We start from the raw sequence: 19,048 nt of genomic DNA, 5'->3' as shown, positions 1-19,048 counted from the left end.
CTCAGATCCAACTTATAGCTGACCCTCCCGCAGGCTTTTGACAAGCTATAAATCACACAGGAGATTGCTCTTAGAGTTGCTGGTGGCTTTGAACTGCCATAGAGGCGTGGTTTAAATTCTCTGAAAACTCTAAGGGAATTTTTAAATTGCCTTACAAATGTTAGTTACTGTATGCTTGGTTATAGATTACATGAAATATTTTTGTTTAGTTTGTATCTTTAAATTTTAAGTTTAAAATTCTTTTTGGCTGTTGGTTTGTTTTTTTTTTATATATAGTTTCCCTTTGAATATTCTGTTGGATCGCTTTTTTTTTTTAATTTACTGCATGAGAAGCTCCAGTGGACCAGGCAGTGAGCAGTATACATTGATTCCTTCCTTCACAGATGTAGTGTTATTGTAGGTAAAAAAAAAAAAAAGAAAAAAGTTAAACTAGTTATAAATGGTAGAAGAGCTTCCCTTTCTAAAAGATAAAAGGGACAACACTCCAACTTTATTTTTAAGTAACACAAATTTTTTGTTCTTTCATAGTAAAACTTGTCTTTTACTTTGTAGCTACTAGTTCTTGATTCTTGCTTTAAAATAGTATTTTTGGTCAAAATCTACCCATGAAGTGAATTGGTCTAGCCATTTTTTGAAAACATAGCAATCGGTCTTTTACCTATTCACATTGGAATTTCTCTAGATACTTATAAATGAGTACAGATAAATTTATATGGGGGCACTAATTGTTGGATTCTTCATGGTGGTTGAAAAGACAACAGCAACAAAAAAACAAACCAAAAAAATATCTGGAAACAACCAAGATGAGTATTTCTATTGAATTATAATTTATGGCCTATCTAGGTAATGGTATTTAGTGCAACTAGTAAAGAATTAATCAGGTCTTTATTTTGATATTGAAATATTTCTATACAAAGTGGGGAAAACATCAAACACAACCAGATTGCAAAATAGAAGAAAATATCTAGATGAATATGCCAAACTGTTCTAAAACTTCCCCTGCGGGATTTGGGAAAGTTATTTCCTGGTAATTCAGACAATAGCCTTCGCTTTCCCAACCATTAAATATGTATAAGAAGGTCTTTCTTTTTTTTTTTTAAATTTTACTTTATTATTTTTTGTGCATGTACCGTCAAATCAGATCTGACTAGTATAGGAGGAAATTGTCCCTCCTTCTCCAGCAGAGAAGTTCTTTCTTACAGAAACCATGCTAGCAATTTTTTCTGTTGTTTAGAACAGAGAAAAATTTATTTCCCAACTTAATGTGAGGCTTAATACAACTTAAACCTGAAAAAGTTAGCATTTATCTACAAACAAAAATTACAAATACAGACATAGCACTTCCACATGCAATTAATAAATTAAATAATGGCATATTGTATGAGTGTAATATGACCTAAAGAAGATCATACTATATGAAGAAGGATTTTACAGAATTTGCTTTTAGTAATCTGTAATGTAAGTAAGTATTTTCATAGACGAAGGGAGAAAAATGATAGAATCTCAGAAAATGCCCTTTTTAAAAGTTTAGCTTGATTCTCACTGCTGGCATATGACACAAGCCAAGTAGAGATGCTTCCATCCAGATTCCTGACCTCCCACAGTGCTGCTGCATTTTCCTGCACTAATTTTCTCTCTGCTTTGGGGGCTGTCCTTGGGAACTTCCTCTATTTTTTGTCTTAATGGGAGTTTCTCAGTTTAAGACGCAACATGGCTTTCCTCCCTTTGTAAAGTTGATTGTGCAAAGGCATTTGACTTTATAATGTGTGGATAATAATAAACTATGCTTAATGTTGAGAAGAATGGGAATCCCAGAACACTTAATTGGGTTTATATTAAACCTAGATCAAGAAGCTGTTGTCTGAACAGAGTAAGGGAGTACTGTGTGGGTTAAAAATCAAGAAAGATATGCTGTTTCTTTTCTTCATATCTGTTCAATATGTATGCTGGGCAAATCATTCATGAATCTGGTCTTTATGAAGAAGAATGTGGCATCAGGATTGGAGGAAGACTCCTCAACAACCTGTTTTGTGCAGATGACACAGCCTTGCTTGCTTAAAGTGAAGAGGACTTGAAACAACACAGAAGATCAAAGATGGATTACATCTCAACATCAAGAATACAAGTCTTCACCACTGGGTTAGCAGGCAGCATTGTGCTAGGTGTAGAAAAGATGGAAATTCTCAATGATTTCGTTTTACTTGGATCCACAGTCAATACTTTTAGTGCCAGCAGTCAAGAAATCAAAAGATGCATTGCACTGGGAAAGTCTGCTGTCAAGGACCTCTCCAAAGTACTGAGGACAAGGTCATACTAAAGTATGTACAGAGGTCAATGATGTTTTACTAAAGTATGCTTGATTCAGTCTATGATCTTTTCAGTTACTTTCTGTGCATCAGAATGTTGAGCAGTGAATAAAGATAACAGAAGAATTGATGCCTTTGGGTTATGGTATTGGGAGAAGAGTACTGAGTATCCCATGGATTGCCAAAAGAGCAAACAGATCTGTCTTGGAGAGAGTGAGGCCAGAGTTCTCAGAGGCACAGATGATAAAACTTCGCCTCACTTCAGGCATGTTGCTGGTAGGGGATATACCTTGGAAAGGGACATCATACTTAGAAGGGTGTAGTGTCAGTGAAAGAGAGGAAAACCCCTAACAACATAGATTGACACAGTGACTATACCAAATGGGCATAAGCGTTTCAGAGATGATGAGAATGGCACCGGAAAGGACAGGGTTCAGATAATGTTCATAGGGGCACTATAAGTTGTATTCGACTTAACAGCACCTAACACCACAACTCTTCACCTTTCATTTTTTATGCAGAAATATCTTCATTTTTAATATTTTTGAAGAATAATTTCTATGGATTTAGAGGAAGAAGAGATTGTTACCTGCTTAAAACTGGATCCTACTAGTGGTTATTGATATATGTTCTTTACCAAGTAAAGGGGGCTCTGGTAGCCTAGTGGCAAGAAGCTGTGCTGTAGTCCCAAAGGCACATGATTGGAGTCCATCAGCTGCTCCGTGAGAGAAGGATGGGCAATCTCCCCTGGCCTCTGAAAATCCACCAGAAGGTCAGCTATGGTTCGGTTCTGACATTGGCACACAACAACCACCACCACCACCAAATAGAGAAAGTTTCCTTTACTTGTAGTTTTCTAAGAGACCTAACCACAAAAGGAATATTGAGTTTTATTAACAGTTATGAATTATAAGAGGACTGCAACTTTATTTTTAAATGTTTATGCCATGTACTTTAAAACATAACACCACGAGAGCTTTTACTTAAAAACATTATTCTTTTTCCAAGTTTACATAAAATTATTTTTCTAGTACTATCACTATCTTAAAAAATAATTTCAGCCTTTTGGAAAAAAATAAAAATGAATCTCTACCACAATCTTCACATTAAAGTGAATAAAAGATAACCAGTACTTATGCTGTCTATCAAGTAATTAATTATTTCCTGCTATGAGCCTCTTCCTGAATTTTGGCTTCTCTATATCTGTGCTTGCATTATTCCACTTTAATTACTATAGTTAGTTTTATAATTTGGTAGAATTGGTTCTCTTCCCCTTCTCTTTGGGCTGTTGTGGCCTAATGGTAAGAAGCTGCCCTGTAGTCCTGAAGGCACATAGTTCAGATCCCACCAGCTGCTTCATGGGAGAAGGATGGACAATCTCCTCCCATGCAGTTAACCTGCCTCTGAAAACCTACTGGAGGGTCAGCTGCGGGTTGATTCCAATTCGATGGGACACAACATCAACAACAATAACCCTGTCTTTTCTGCTTCCTGTTCACTGCTTTTTTTAGTCCTTTTCAAAAATTTCCAGGGATTTCTCATTTTTGTCCCCATGTGGGTTTTGGATTTGTCTATAAGGGAGGGAAAAGTGAGTTTCACTTAGTATGGCTTGGACTTCAATTAGGTAAAATACTTTCACTAAAATACAGAGTTTTCCTGTCTAAATTAAATTACTCCATTTGATGACTTAGGTCTTTTAGTGTAAATTTGTAGTGTTTGTCACTTAACTATTACATATTCCTTAAGTTTATTCTTACCTGATATCAGACTTTTCTGTTGGTGAGACCTTTCTGAGCCCTGTGTTGTACCGGGAAACCTGTCAGATTCTAACTTGAGGCAGCCTTCATTTTCTGGGTTTGCACATTTTCTGCCTTTGGCAGGGTGAAGTCTAACAATTTTTCTCTTGCTTTGTTCTTGGAAAATGTGTTTTCCTCCTCTGACAGATTTCCTTGTTACACAGGTTCTGACTTTCATAGGTTTTACTGGATTTTGTTGGAGGAGAATAAAATGATTGCATTTCCTAAGTGCGAAATGCAGTAAACTCTGTCTCAAGTTGCAGTGAAATGTGGCTCAGATCTATAGTCTCAAGAAAATACTGTCCAAACCTGTTGGCTTAACATGATCTGTAGTTTAGCTTTTGATTTAATACCACCTCCCCACCGTCCCCACGTAACCCTTTATAGTTGCAGGATGTGTTGAGTTTTGAATTCTAATGTTTGAGTATTTCCAGACATTTTTATCCTTTGTGTTATGAGTGACATTGAAATTTTAATTTTTCTAAAGTAAATTATGTATTACAAACTCTTTTTCCTTTCTGGTTAGTCAGTTTGGTCAATGCAAGTGTTTAACTGGCATTTTAAGGAAGTCTCTCCCTGGGTAATCTTTTGCCTAGTGGTAAGAAGCTGTGTTGCAATCCCAAGGGCTCACGGTTCATTTCCACCAGATACCCTGCAGGAGGATGGGCTATCTCCTGGGCAATTTAATGTCTTGGAAAACCTGCTGGAGGGTCAGCTATGAGTCAGTTCTGACTCACAGCACACAACAACAAACAACAAAAAATTTAAAAAGTAAACCAGTTACAGTTGTGTCATTTTCCACTCATGATGACCTCATGTATGTCAGGGTAGAACTGTTCTCCACAGGTCTTTTGATGACTGTTTTCTTGGCAGTAGATTTCCAGTCTTTAGGTTCCCTCTGAGTAGACTTGAACCATTAACCATTTAACCTTTTAGTTGACAGTTGAATGCTTAACTGTACCACCCATAAACTCTAGTTCTTAACCTGGGATTTTAAAACAGTAAGGCAAATTGAAGAACTGTGTTATTTGTAGGCAGAAAGTAATAGCTATTTCTTGCTTTGGAGAAAGTATAGCATAATGATTAACAGCATATTCAGTTTTCCTAACAGTTTATAATCAGATTGACACATGCTAACTAATTAGCCTTAAGGAAGTTATTTAACTTCCCTGTGCTTTCCTGTCTTCATTTCTAAAAGAGCAGTAGAACACCTCAAAACCTATCCCATTGCTGTAAAGTTGATTCTGATTCATGGTAACCATGTAGGACAGAATAAAACAGCCCCTTAGGCTTGTTTAAGCTGTAATCTTTATGAAGCCAACTGCCACGGCTTTCCCCACAAAGAGGCAACTAGAAAGAAATTTCAAACTTTAAGTTAGTGGTTAAGTGCTGAGCCAGTGAACAGTCGGGCTGTTTAACGCATAAGGTGGTGGTGGTTTTTAAGTGCTTTCAAGTTGACTCTAACCCTGTGTACAATAGAATAAAACAACTTGATCCTTTGCCATTCTCACTGCTGTTGGGCTTGAGCCTATAGTTTCAGTCATTGTGTTACTCTGTCTCATTGAATTCTCTCCTTTTTCACATATCTTCTGTTTTCTCTAATAAATTTTTCAAATATTGAGGAGCAAGGATGTTTGAAGACTAAGGTATACCTGATTTAGACCATGGTCTTTTCAAGCACTCTGTACATCTGAGAACTGTACAATGAATAAGGATGACAGAAGAATTGATGCCTTTGAATTGTGTTTGGAGAATAGTACTGAACACCCCATGGACTGCCCAAAGAACAAACAGATTTGTCTTAGAGAAGGTGCATCTGGAGTGCTCCTGAAGTAAAAAATTATGAAGCTTTGTCTCATATACTTTGGGTATGTTGCTAGGAGAAGCTATGCCATGAAGAGGGACATCATTCTTGAAAAGGTAGCAGGAGGGCAAAATAGAGAAAGACTGTTAACCAGATGGAGTGACACAGTGACTCTACCACAATGAGCTCAAGGATGTCAGAGATTGTGATCTGGACAGGAAAGTGTTGAGATCTGTTCATAGAGTCACTATGAGTCATACTCTACCCAAAGGCACCTAACAACGACAGCAGCTATTTTTCCCAGGCATGGTGCCCTTTTCCAAGGACTGGCCCCATCTCATTGTTAGAATGTGGTGAGTGATCTGATTTCAGCCTCTCTTGCCCACACAAAACATTGAACTACGGGAGAGACAATAGGATGGTTGGTGCAACCACAGAGGTACCAGAGGGAGTACAGCAATTTCAGTGGCTTTTAAGAGAGCTGCTGCTTGGTGGTACAGTTTCAGAGACTTGAATGCCTTATAAGTGTAGGGACGTCAAGTTTGCTGAGAAAGATGATGCAGTGACGAGTGAAGGTGAAAATAAGAGCTAATGTGTTAGAAAAAATGAAAGTGCATTCCAGAGAAAGGAACAGGTCCCTCTCCAAACAAAAAGAAATTGAGTCGGGGTGGGGGTGAGGACTGGACTTAATGTAGCTAGTCTTCCTCTTGGAAAGCAAAGCTAGTGAGTGGTGTTTGGACCAGTGGAATGATGTTGCTGGAAGTTCCTACTCTGATCATTTGTGTACGATATCACAGAGTGCCATATCCTGAAAATACGAATTAGGTTGACCAACTATTGCCACCTTATTTTTTTATTTTTTAAATTTTAAATGTGCTCAGACTGTAATAATTTGACAAAGACCAGCTGGAACCAGAAAGTGCTTTATGATTTTTTACATTTAACTCGCCTGTATTTTTGCCCCAAAAGTTTTAAACTATCATTCAACTCCTTTCTCTGTACTTATTTACACTGTATGCTAGCCACATTATTCTAGAAACTGGACTCTGAAAACCGTGGCATCTAGAGTGGAGGAAGACTCATCAGCTACCTGTGTTACATGGATGACATAACCTTTCTTGCTAGAGTGAGGAGGACTTTATGCACTTGCTGCAGAGGATTAAATACAGTAGCTTTCAATGTGGGTTGCATCACTCTCAAAGTCAAGAAAACAAAAATCTGTGCCACTGTACTGATAGGCAACATCATAGTAGATGGAGAAAATGTTGAGACTCAACGACTTCATCTTGCTTGGATCACAGTCACTATAATTAATACCAGTAGTAAGGAGATCAGGAGATGTATTGCACTGGGAAAGCCTGTAGCCATGAACTTCTTCAAATTATTGAGGAGCAGTGATGTCGATTTGAAATCTAAGGTATGCCTGATTCAGGCCATGGTTTTTTCAGTCATTTTTTATGCATCTGCCTAAGGATGACCAAAGAAAAATTGATGTCTTGAAGTGTGGTGTTGGAGAAGTGTACTGTATATCCCACTGGACTGCCCAAAGAACAAGCAGACATGTCTTGGAGAAGTGCAGCCAGCGTGTTCTCTGGAGGCAAAGATGATGAACTTTGTCTCCCATACTTTGGGCTAGGAGAGATTGTTCCTTGGAGAGGGACATCACACTTAGAAAGGTAGACAGCAGAGGAGAGGAAGATCCTCCACCAGGTGGATTAACGGTGACTGCAGCAATGGGCTTGAGTGTGTCGGAGATGTTGAGGATGGCACAGGATAGACAGGGTTCAGATCTTTTCTAAGGGTCACTATGAGTCATATTCAACTCCACGGCACCTAAAAATACCAAGTCCTAACACTAATTGCATGTTTTAATTATTTGCATAGTACCAGAAGTCTTAATAAGTTTACTTTTTTTAAAAAAAGTAAAATATTTATTGTATACTAGTTTACTTAAAAGCTCACATACATTGTTTTTCACATTGGATTGTTCACATTTCCTTTACCCACTGCTCCCTCCACCCATTAAATTGTGCGACCCAATGATTAACCACATCACTATGCTTTTTCTGAGGCAAATTTTTGTTAGTTTTTCTAGCGTTCCATGGCACAGTCAATATTCTTCACCAATACCATAATTCAAGGAAGTAAATTATTTTTCAATCTTATTTATTGCCCAGTTTTTGCATGCATACAAGGCAATTGAAAATACCCTTCTTCAGGCCAGGCACATCTCAGTTCTCTAAATGACGTCTTTGCTTTGTAACATTTTAGCGGTCTTTTGCAGCAAATTTGTGCAATACGTGAGTCATTTGATTTCTTGACTTCTTTCTTGGGCATTGATTGTGGATCCAGATAGAATGAAATCTTTTGAAATATCAGTGTTTGTTTGTCCTGTTGTTTATTGACATTGTAAGGATTTTTATTTTCTTTTTGTTGAAATATAATCCATAATGAAGGCTGTAGTCTTTGATCATCATCAGTAAGTGCTTCAGGTCTTCAAAGGCTATTAGTAAGGATTAAATGAGATCAACTTGTGCTTGGCAAAATGAGCCCTGGTGGTGGTATGGTTAAAGAATCAACTGCTAACCAACCACAAGGTCAGGTTTTCAATACCAGCCTCTCTGTGGGAGAAAGATTAGGCAGTAAATATTTACAGTCTTGAATACCCTGTTGGCATTTTTATTCTCTCCTACAAGGTCACTGTGCATTAAGAATTAATAGCAATGAGGCTTATGTTTGTTTAGTGGTTGGCTTAGTGTAAATGCCCTTGAACTGTAGTATTTTTATATCAGTGAGATAACAGGAGAAAATACTTTAAATTTTCTCTAATAGTACCATCAGAATTAACATTGTAAACACATCTTTCCAGTTATATTTGTTTGGAATTGAGATCTGTAGAGTTCTAGTGGTATAATAGGTTAAGAAGTTGTGATAGAAACCCAAAGCAGTACCTCTCTGGTGATTTGATGCCACCAGCTGTTTTGAGTGAGGACGGACGGACAGTCTTCTCTTGTGTGACTTTTAACCCCCCAAAACCCAGTAGGGGTTCAATTATGAATTGATTCTGTCTTGAAGATAATGAATATTTTACTTATTTCAGTGATAGAAGAGTCTTAGCATTGCTGGATTTAATGTTTAATCGTTATTAGAGGCTTTTTAAAAACATAGTATTTGGTAAAGGCAGTTTCTCAAGTAGCAGAATTCCTCTCCTCTCACCTGCCCCAATTTTAATTTTGCTTTAGGGAAAGTTTACAAAGCAAGTTAGTTTCTCATTTGGTATTTTGTACATTGAAGTACTCCTTACCACTGGTTACATTCCCCACAGTGTTTCTGCATACTCCACATTTTCTCCAGGAGTTCCTCATTTGAATTTTCTTCTCCTTTCTGCTCTCATTGCTTTTGAGCAAATACTGTCCTTTTAATCTTGTATATAAACTCCACAGACAAAGAAACGACGTTAGGTATAGAAGAGAGTTCATGTCTTATTCATGGGGGTCACTATGTATTCGACTTGATGACACTTAATCACTACCAAGTGATACTAGTGTTGCTCTATTTTGGAGGAACATTCTTCTACTTTATACATCACTGCTTGCCAATTTGCTGTACTGAGGTAATCTGGGTTGGCTGTGATGCTGAACCTGTGCCATTGGGTATTAAACACCCTAATAGTTTTCCAATATGGACAGTGTTTGGTGGAGCTCCCAGTTGTAGGACAGGTTTGGAAGCAGGAGTGGCATCCACTTCCTAAACCACATGCCTATGAAAACCCTATGAACGTAGAGAAATTTCTAGAAAGGCATCAGGTCTTTTGTTCATGGCGTCGCTATGAGTCATGCTCGACTCGACAGCAATCAACAACAACAGTCTTGTATAATTGGTTACTCCAAGGAACACTCAGGTGCTGTTTTTTATTTTATACATCTGTTTATTACAAATTAGGAATGACATTGTAAAGAATACGAATTCCAGAACATTTAAGTATGCACATGGAGAACTTACCCATCCACCAAGAGGCAGCTATTTGAACAGAATAAGGAGAGACTGTGTGGTTTAAAATCAGGAAAACTATACATCAAGATTGTATCCTTTCACTCCACTTATTTAATCTTAATCCTGAGCAAATACCAGAGAAGCTGCAGTCTATGAAGAACTTGATATAAGGATTGGAGGAAAGACCGGTTAACAACCCGAGATTCAGACAACACAACTTATTTGTTGTAAAGAAGGAGGACTCGATGTGCTTAATGATGGAGATGAAAGGCTACAGCCGTCAATATAGCTAATATTGCAACATAAAATATAATTTCTCACAAGCAAATCAGTAAGCAACATCATGATAGATGGAGAAAAAGTTGAAGTTGTCTAGGAATTCATTGTATGTGTAGACACAACCAGTGTCCATGGAAGCAGCAGTCAGTAAATCACATGACTCGCTGCATTTGGCAGATCTGCTTTGAAGTATTAAAGAGGAAAGGTGCTATTTTGAGGACTAAGATGCATGTAACCCAAGCCATGGCATTTTCAGTTCACTCATGCATACAGAAGGTGGGCAATGAAATGATTGGTGCCTTTGAAGTATGGTGTTGGTGAGGAATATTGACAAAAACCACAAACTGCCAGGAAAATGAGTACATCTGCCTTAGACAAAGGTATAGCAGGAATACTCTTTAGAAGCAAGCATGGTGAGACTTTGCCTCATGTGCTTTAGACATGCAATCAGGAGGGACCAGTCCCTGGAGAATGGGACATGATGCTTGGTAAAATAGAGAGAAAAAAAATACCCTCAGCGAGATGGGTTGACGTAGTGGCTGCAGTATGGGTTCAAGTATGAGAATGGGGTGGAAGCAGGCGATATCCTGCTTTGCAGAGGCTTAGCGTGAATTAATTAATGATGACTAGAAAATTCCTATAAACACTTAGCTGACAAAAAGGTGGTCTCTGGGAATGGCTTTAGCTGAAAGCCATAATGGTGTCTCAGTGTCAATCTTAGGAATTACTCCAGTAAGACAAGTAAATCTGATCTCTATCTCTCTTTTTTAGTCATACCATCTAGCTGTTCTGGTTTCAGCCTAGTGTGGGCTTTGTTTTATGTGGTTCATGAGTCCTTTCTTCATTCTCTTTTGCTCTGGATGAGAAGAGTTGTATCTTAGATGGCTGCTTACGTTTCTAAGAGCCCAAGCGAAGATTTCCTTTTAGATTTTCTTTTAGTGGGCTCATTCTTGTGGGCACTGAGGTATGCTGAGCTAACTACACCATTTGATGCAGTAGGCACTACAGGCAAATAGGTGGTCTAATCCTAGCTAGAAGCTCTGCATCTTTGTCTCCTACCCTGAGGAGCTAAATCAAGTTATAGAAATGCCTTTTTGTTTTCTATATGCTTAAAGGCTAAACCAGTGTAGGCCTAAACAAGCAGCTCTGTCTTGTACACTCTTAACTTTTAATCTTAAACTCTTTGATTTGCTCTTGTCTGGTGGGAGAGTAAGAGGAGAAAAACAGGTTTTTACTCCTTTGTTCATTATTCTGTCCATACAAAACGAAACAGTGTTGTGAACCTTCCTGTCCATTTTGTATTGATAAGTACAAGAGGCTTTTCTTGAATTTAGACAGGCAGTTGGGTAAGATAAGTGGCTAGCAGTTCTCTTTATTTTTTGTAATACTCTTTTTAGTGAAGATTTACTTAGTAAATTAAATTCCTTTTTGACAGTGTTACATAAACTGTTCAGTTACACTTTCTACATGTGTCCACATTCTCTTTAATATAATTATGTCTGGTTGTTTCATTTCCAGATTCCTTATGTTCCCATCTTTGGTTTAGAATGATTGTTTATACCATCCTCCTTATTTCCTCTGTTTTGTGTACACTTAACTGTCAGGGTTATGGTTAGCCAGGGTGTTGCTTTTCCCTTTCGCCAGCAGTGAAGATCTTGCCATATTTGTGTTTTTGTAAGACCCTTAAATTTTGTCTCAGCTTCATCATACTTGATTAGAAATTATATTTTAGTTTTATTTCCGAAGGCCTTGTGACATGTTTCTATATGTTTAGTATACTTCTTAGAGAAACTATTAAAATGCATATTTATACTAATGAATTTAACTGAAGACTAGTTTACATTCTAGCCAAGAAATTTCTTTTTATTCTGTTCCCCATTTTAAATTATGTCTTCCTAGGTCTGGGCTATAATCTTGGGGGTTCCTCTAGACTCTGTCAGTCTAGTAAGTCTGCTATTTATTTTAAGTAAAAATCAGAGTTTTGTTAAATTTTTAAAGATAATTGCTTCGTAGTATAGTATAATACTCTGATACAGGCTAATTTTATGTTAAATGTTGTACATAGGCTAAGTATAACTTGGAAGAATGATTTCGCTGAAAAGTTTTTCTATTTTAACTTTTCTTTCTTCCTCTTATTTTTAAGGATTCCTGGATGAGGTTATGAAGAAGTATGGCAGTTTGGTCCCACTCAGTGAAAAAGATGTCCTTGGGCGACTAAAAGATGTCTTTAATGAAGACTTTTCTAATAGGTTTGTCAGTAATGAGAAGTTAAAATCCTTGACAAGATTGTTGGCAAAAAATAAGATTGTTGGCATATGTGATTTTTTTCTTTTGCTATAACAAGTTACTTAGCAATAAAGTAGGTAAAACTTAAGTTTCCTAAAATTATTCTGAAATCTTTCTGTTTCAGAAAACCATTTATCAATAGAGAAATAACAAACTATCGAGCCAGGCATCAAAAATGCAACTTCCGTGTTTTTTATAACAAGCACATGCTGGACGTGGATGACCTGGCCACCCTGGATGGTCAGAATTGGTTGAATGACCAGGTTAGTTTTTGTAGGTTTTAAAAAGTTAGTTTCAACAATAGATTATAGAAAAGCTGCAGAGAATATTGAACACTAAAGTGTAATAAATGAGCTCAGAATTGGCCTCACACTGTCTTCTAGAATAAAATATTCTTTATTATTTACTGTTTTCTTTACTATCCGTAGATGCTAAGGGTTTAGTGACTGTTAATGGTAGCAAAATGTTACTCATTGTGGCTGTGCAGTTCTTGGTTGCATGAAGTTGTAAATGTTTTGTTTTTTAAATTTTTTTAAGTTGTTTTATGTTGGTTTTATAGGTCATTAATATGTATGGTGAACTGATAATGGATGCAGTGCCAGACAAAGTAAGTGAAAACTTACTCTTTTTCAAGAGAGTGGAGTCCTTGTGTACTAAACCCACTACCCACCAGTACTGAGTCACTTCCAAGCCTCTGACTCTTCACTTGGCTTTCAAGGCTGTAAATCCTTGTGGGGTAGATTGTCCATTATTCTTCCTTAGAAGCAGTTCTTGGATTAGAACCACTAACTGTTTGGTTAGTAGCACAACATGTTAACACTGTGCCACCAGGGCTCTTTTGTATAATTTTAAAAATTAGTGTAATAAAAGGAGAGATTTTTTTAAATGTAATTATCTGATATTCCTCAGATTTTTTTTAAAAAGGATTAGAATTCTCATTTGTTAGGACTGAGCGTAAGTTTATTTCACCAAATCACTTCTGTGTAGGAAGTGCGCAGCAGTAAGGGTTTCCTGCTTGCTTGTTTCAGGGTGAGTGTTTTTTGGGTTATCCTTCCCCTTTCTTTGGTAGGAAGATGGACAAAAGGGACTATTTTTATTAAACTTTCAAATTCAACTTAGTCTTACTTTCTTTAAAAGTCTGATAAAATAGTATTCATCTTCACTTTTCTCTTAGATTAATCTTTGATAGTCACATCAGTACACTGTCAACTTCCTTAAGCTCTAAGTTTTCTTAAGTCCTTAATTATATATTTAAACTATGTTTTGTAAATTTAATGTTAATATTTCTCTCCAAGTTTTCCAGTGCTTTATTTGGCATCTTTTGTTTTCAACAGGCAAATTCTTTCCAGCTACTAGCTCATTGTCATTAAGTCAGAACTAACACTTAGCAGACCCTCCAGTGCGTATCCAAAGCCAAAATTGCTTGGGAGGAAATTGCCCATCTTTCTCATGCAGATCCTCAGGTAGATTCAAACCACCAGAGAATCTGTGGATTAGGAGCATAACTCCCTACAGACTACACCACCAGCATTCCCGAATACTTTATTAAGTCTAATACTCTATAAGACTCAGAAATTAAACATAAATATTGTGAGTCTTAGGATTTCTCCAGCATTCCAGTACTTTTTAAGGAATATAGACAAAATATTTTAGAACTTTCTACTACAAATTACAAATGTATTCTGCATTTTGAATAGGAATCATTCAGGCAAATCTGTCAGATCCTCAAATATGTCAGAATCTCCTAATCAGAAAGTTTAAATAGAAATAAATGCAGAATATTTTAATGCATAAATATTAATTCATTACCTCTACATTTAGTTATAAACCTTCATGGGGTTGAAGGACACTTAGCCACTAACTGGTTCTCAGAGAAATGGCTTAGACCAGCAGTATCTACATCATCTGGGAACATAATAGAAAAGGAGAATATCAAACTCTATCCGGACCTTATAAATCAAAAGGTGGAGGTGGAGCTCAGCAATGTGTGTTTTCACAAGCCCCCAGGGAATCATTGATCTCGAGACAACTAGAAGATTTATGAAGCTACTGATTCTCAAACAAAGTATGATGGAATCGTCTGGAAAGCTTATAGAACCAGATTGCAGAATTTCAATCTCATCATTTTTAAATTTTTTTAAATTGATTTGCCTACAGTCATTTATGTATATTGTGTTTCATTAATGTACATTGTGTTTTATGCAGTTTTTCATTTACATTGTGTTTCATGTTTCATTCATACACATTGATTTTTCTATGGTTAATTTCTCTTGAACAATGCCTATTATTACCTCATCTTTTGTAGTCCCCAGTGAATCTGTCCTATTCCTTCATTCCCCGCCATTTGCCCACTAACCTCTGCTATCTTAGTGATTTCCACCCCACCCCCTTTCCCATTCCCTTTTTGAAGATTTTTACTCAGTTTTCCTTCTGTTTTAATAGTAATGGTCTTATGAAGTATTTTTCCTTATGAGACAGTTATTTTAATCAGCATAATGATTTCTAGCCTCTCCCATATTATATAGTATTTTAAGAAATTGTTCTTCCTTAGTGCTACACAATATTCCATTGTGTGAATGTACCACAGTTTCTCAATCTGTTTGTTGATGTAAATTTGTGCTGTTTCAGTTCTCTTGCTATTGTATCACTGCTGTGAACATAGGTGTATGTATCTCTTTTTCTGTCTCAGTTTTAACTTCTTTTGGGGGTATTTTCCTAGCATTGGAATAGTTGGGTCATATGGGATTTCTATGTTCAGCTTTTTGAGGAAGCACCAAACTACTTTCTAGAGTGGTTGTACCATATTATAATCCTGCAAACAGTGCATGTGAGTTACAATCTCTTTGTACTCTCTCTAACATTTATTTCTTGCTGTTTTGTTAAATTTTGCTACTCATTCTCACCATTTCTGATTGGTGGTGGTTGTGTACCATTGAGCGGATTGTTTACAGCTCATAATCCTATGGCACAGAGTAGACTTGCTCCATGCTAGTACTGTGAACAAAAGGTCTGAACTCTGCCCTATCCTATGCCATCCTCATCATCTCTGTCATACTCTAATACGTTGTTATAATCACTGTGTCAGTCCATCTTGTTGAATGTCTTCCTGTCTTTCAGCGACCTTTCCAAGCATGATGTCTTTTTCTAAGAACTAGCCCCTCCTAACAACATGCGTGTGGAACGAAGTTTCACCTTCCTTTCCTCTAAAGCATTCTGGTTGCACCTTCTCCAAGACATTGGTCTTTTGGAGTTCATTGGTGTTCAGTACTCTTGTCTAACAACACAACTGAGAGACATCAGTTCTTCTTCTGTTGACTAACTTTTAGATTCATTGTCTAACTTTTAGATGCTTAGCAAGTAATTGAAAAGACAGTGGCATGGATCATGTGTATTTTAGTCTTTGAACTGATTTTTCCAATGCAACTTGTCTTTTGATTTCTTGACTGCTGGTACAAAAGGTACAGATTGTGGGTGGATCCAAGTAGGATGAAATCATTGACAGTTTCTATCTTGTCTCCATCTATCATGTTGTCTGTTGGCCCAGTGGTGAGGATTTTTGTTTTCTTCATGTTGAGATGTAATCCATTTTGAAGGCTGTTGTCTTTTACCTTCAGCAGCAAGCTTTTCAAGTCCTCTTAACTTTCAACAAGTTAAGTTGTGACATCTGCATAATGCAGATTGTTGCTAAGTCACCCTCCCATCCTGAAGCCACATTCTTCTTAAAGTCTAGCTTCCCAAATGATTTGCTCAGCATACAGATTGAATCTGTATGGAAAAAGGAGATAGCCCTAACACACCCCCCCTTTCTTGATTTTGAATCAAGCAGTATTCCTTTGCTCTGTTCAGACAACAGAATTGCCTCATATAGCTTCCTAAACGATAATGTGTCCAGAACCAAACTGCCACATCTTTCGCCTGAGATGTGGCTTCAAACCACCAGCCTGGATTCAACCCTTGGTTTAGATTAGGGCCTGAGAATTTGCATTTCTGACAAGTTCCCAGGTAATACTGATCTGCTGACCATAATTTGAGAAGTACAGTACTGGGGGAACACTTTCATCATCTCACATGAGTCCAAGTTACTTAGTGAACTCTTTAAAATCACAATTTTTATTAGGTGAGTTGGTATTTATAAACTAGAATTTTGAAGTCAGGATGCAGGACCTACGTGCAACTCCATGTGGTCTTTTGGTGCTAGAAATTATCATGTTGATCTTGTTTAATAATTACTATGGCAACAAGAATCTGTATATCCTCTAAAAGGGCTTAGTTTTGCAATGTATAACTTTTAAGTTCAAGGTAATCATCTCAATTTTTTCCTTGTTCCTTTCAACTTTGTCATCTAATTTAGAGAGATTTGTCTAATTGATTAGATTCATATAGTGTACGTACTTGGTTATAATTCTAATTAGCATAGCTAGAGTGCTACTCTAATGAAAATTTTTAATGAAATCTCTGAAAACTACTTAATATATTTTCTGTATTTTGATCTTTGTCTTAAAGAAGAAACTTTTTCTTTTCTTTTTGTGTGTTCTATTTTCAAGTATTTTAAAATTTCCATTCTCTGGTGCAACCACTTTGGAAAATGGTATGGCGCTTTCTCAAAAAGTTGCAAATAGAGATACCACTTGACCCAGCAATTCCACTACTGGGAATATATCCTAAAGAGACCAAAAATGACATCCAAGCAAATATATGCACACCCATGTTTATTGCAGCTTTGTTCACAATAGCAAGGAGTTGGAAACAACCTAAGTGCCCATCAACAAACGAATGATAGAGAAGTTGTGGTATATTCACACAATGGAATACTACGCTGCATTGATAAACAAGGAACTCATACAGTATTATTCCAGATGGGTCACCCTGGAGGACATTATGCTGAGTGAAGTATCTCAGTCACAAAAGGACAAATACTGCATGGTGCCACTGTTGTAAAACAGGACTGACCTTGGGTTTGGGGAGAGACTGAGAAAGATGGGTTAAATAATGTATACTGCATTGAAACAGATGAGGGAGAAAACTGTTTGAAAGGGATATGTGATTAGGTATTTTTGTCATGACAGGAGTCTAGAGCAAAGGCTGCATAGTGGAGTGGACCTGGGGGAGGGTTTGTAAAACAATGAAATAATTTTCTTTTTACTTTTCCAAGAAGGTAGTGTTCTGGGGGGGGAGGGTTGGGAGGCGATAAATGTGCAACAATGAATGGAAATCCAAAGTCTCTGTAAATTTTTACTGAAATTAATAATAAATTTAAATTAAAAAAAAAATTCCATTCTCTTTTGAAGTTAAGTCTGGGTGCAGCTTAATATTATTTGGTTGTTTGTGTCTCTTCTAGGTTCACTTCTTCAACAGTTTTTTTCATAGACAGCTTGTAACCAAAGGATATAATGGTGTAAAAAGATGGACTAAAAAGGTATCTTGTTTTTGAACTGTTTAAAATGCAGATAATATGCCACTTGGGGTGGGTGGGAAGATAGGAACTTTAAAACCAATATAATGTTAATTAGAAGCAGACTTTTTAATGTGACAATTTGTTTTTAATATATTAGTTGTTTCTTTTAAATAGATTGAGTTTATGCAGTTGATTGGAATGTACTGTAACTGAAAACACTCGGCTTTTTATATATATGTATAAATGTTTATTCAACAGATTGCTGATAGTGGTAAAAATGTGAAAACAACTTAAAATATTAAGTATATGGATACATTGATCTTATGGAATAATGTTTCTAAAATAATTATGGATAGAACTTTGTGTAAAATAAAATAATACATTCCCATTTTTAAATTTATTTTTTCCTGTTACCCCTCAAAGTCTAATGAAATTAAAAGTCTGATTGGTGGAAACCCTAAGACTCTGGCCCTTAATCCCCCTTTGAGTCTGGAACTTAACTAAACCCTGTCTAAACTTTTAGCCAAACAGTAGATGGGCCTGTAAGGTGAACTGTAACACCAGGGAAGTAAGTATGCATCTCTTAGAATAACCAGCTGGACTAGATCAAAACGGTAGCATTTTCCCAAGGATAAAACTCTGAAGGCAGAAAGGGAAAAGATAGAAGCATGAGTGGGAATAAGAATTCAAGGACAAGGAGAGAAAAGTGCTATTACAATATGGAGGTTATAATTAATGTCGTAAAACAAAATATGTGTGAATGATTGACTGGAAACCAGTCTATTCTGTGCACATTCCCTAAATCACAGTAAAAAAGTTAAGTGAAAACACGAGTGCCCACCCCAGATCTTTCTCTCACACTTAAAGTTCATAGGAGCATAACAGCCTTAGATAAAAATGTCCTCTTTAAAAGTTGCATGTATAGAAAAATTCATCGTGAGTATTATGCAAAAGTCGGGAACGAAAAATGACAAGACAGCTGAAAATGACAAATTAGATAAGATTCTGTTGGAGAATACAAAGCATAAGTTGAAATTGCTCTGTATTGGTGAGACCTACGTTTTGTAATTGGTTACAAAGGAAATGATTTAGAGAGAATAGAATTTGAAAAATAATTCAAAGAAGTCATAAAGCACCATAATAGGTTTAACAGGAAGCTGGTACAATTAAAGAAAGAAATTACAGCATT

At 36.7% G+C, this 19,048-nt stretch overlaps 1 protein-coding gene across 2 annotated transcripts in view; it reads left to right on the top strand.

Moving 5' to 3' along the window:
- SENP5 (SUMO1/sentrin specific peptidase 5) overlaps positions 1-19,048 on the top strand; it is a 35,559-nt gene that overhangs the window by 3,151 nt on the left and 13,360 nt on the right. For both annotated transcript variants that reach the window (XM_006884188.1, XM_006884189.1), the window contains exons 2-5: positions 12,322-12,427; positions 12,589-12,727; positions 13,024-13,071; positions 17,803-17,880. In XM_006884188.1, coding sequence (XP_006884250.1) covers positions 12,322-12,427; positions 12,589-12,727; positions 13,024-13,071; positions 17,803-17,880 — 371 coding nt within the window. The remainder of the gene's footprint in view (positions 1-12,321; positions 12,428-12,588; positions 12,728-13,023; positions 13,072-17,802; positions 17,881-19,048) is intronic.

Source organism: Elephantulus edwardii, unplaced genomic scaffold (genome assembly GCF_000299155.1).
Source record: "Elephantulus edwardii isolate Elephantulus edwardi_28Jun2011 unplaced genomic scaffold, EleEdw1.0 scaffold00032, whole genome shotgun sequence".
Classification (NCBI taxonomy): domain Eukaryota; kingdom Metazoa; phylum Chordata; class Mammalia; order Macroscelidea; family Macroscelididae; genus Elephantulus; species Elephantulus edwardii.
The sequence above is the reverse complement of the archived record's forward strand: the minus strand, read 5'-3'. Positions and strand labels throughout refer to the sequence as shown.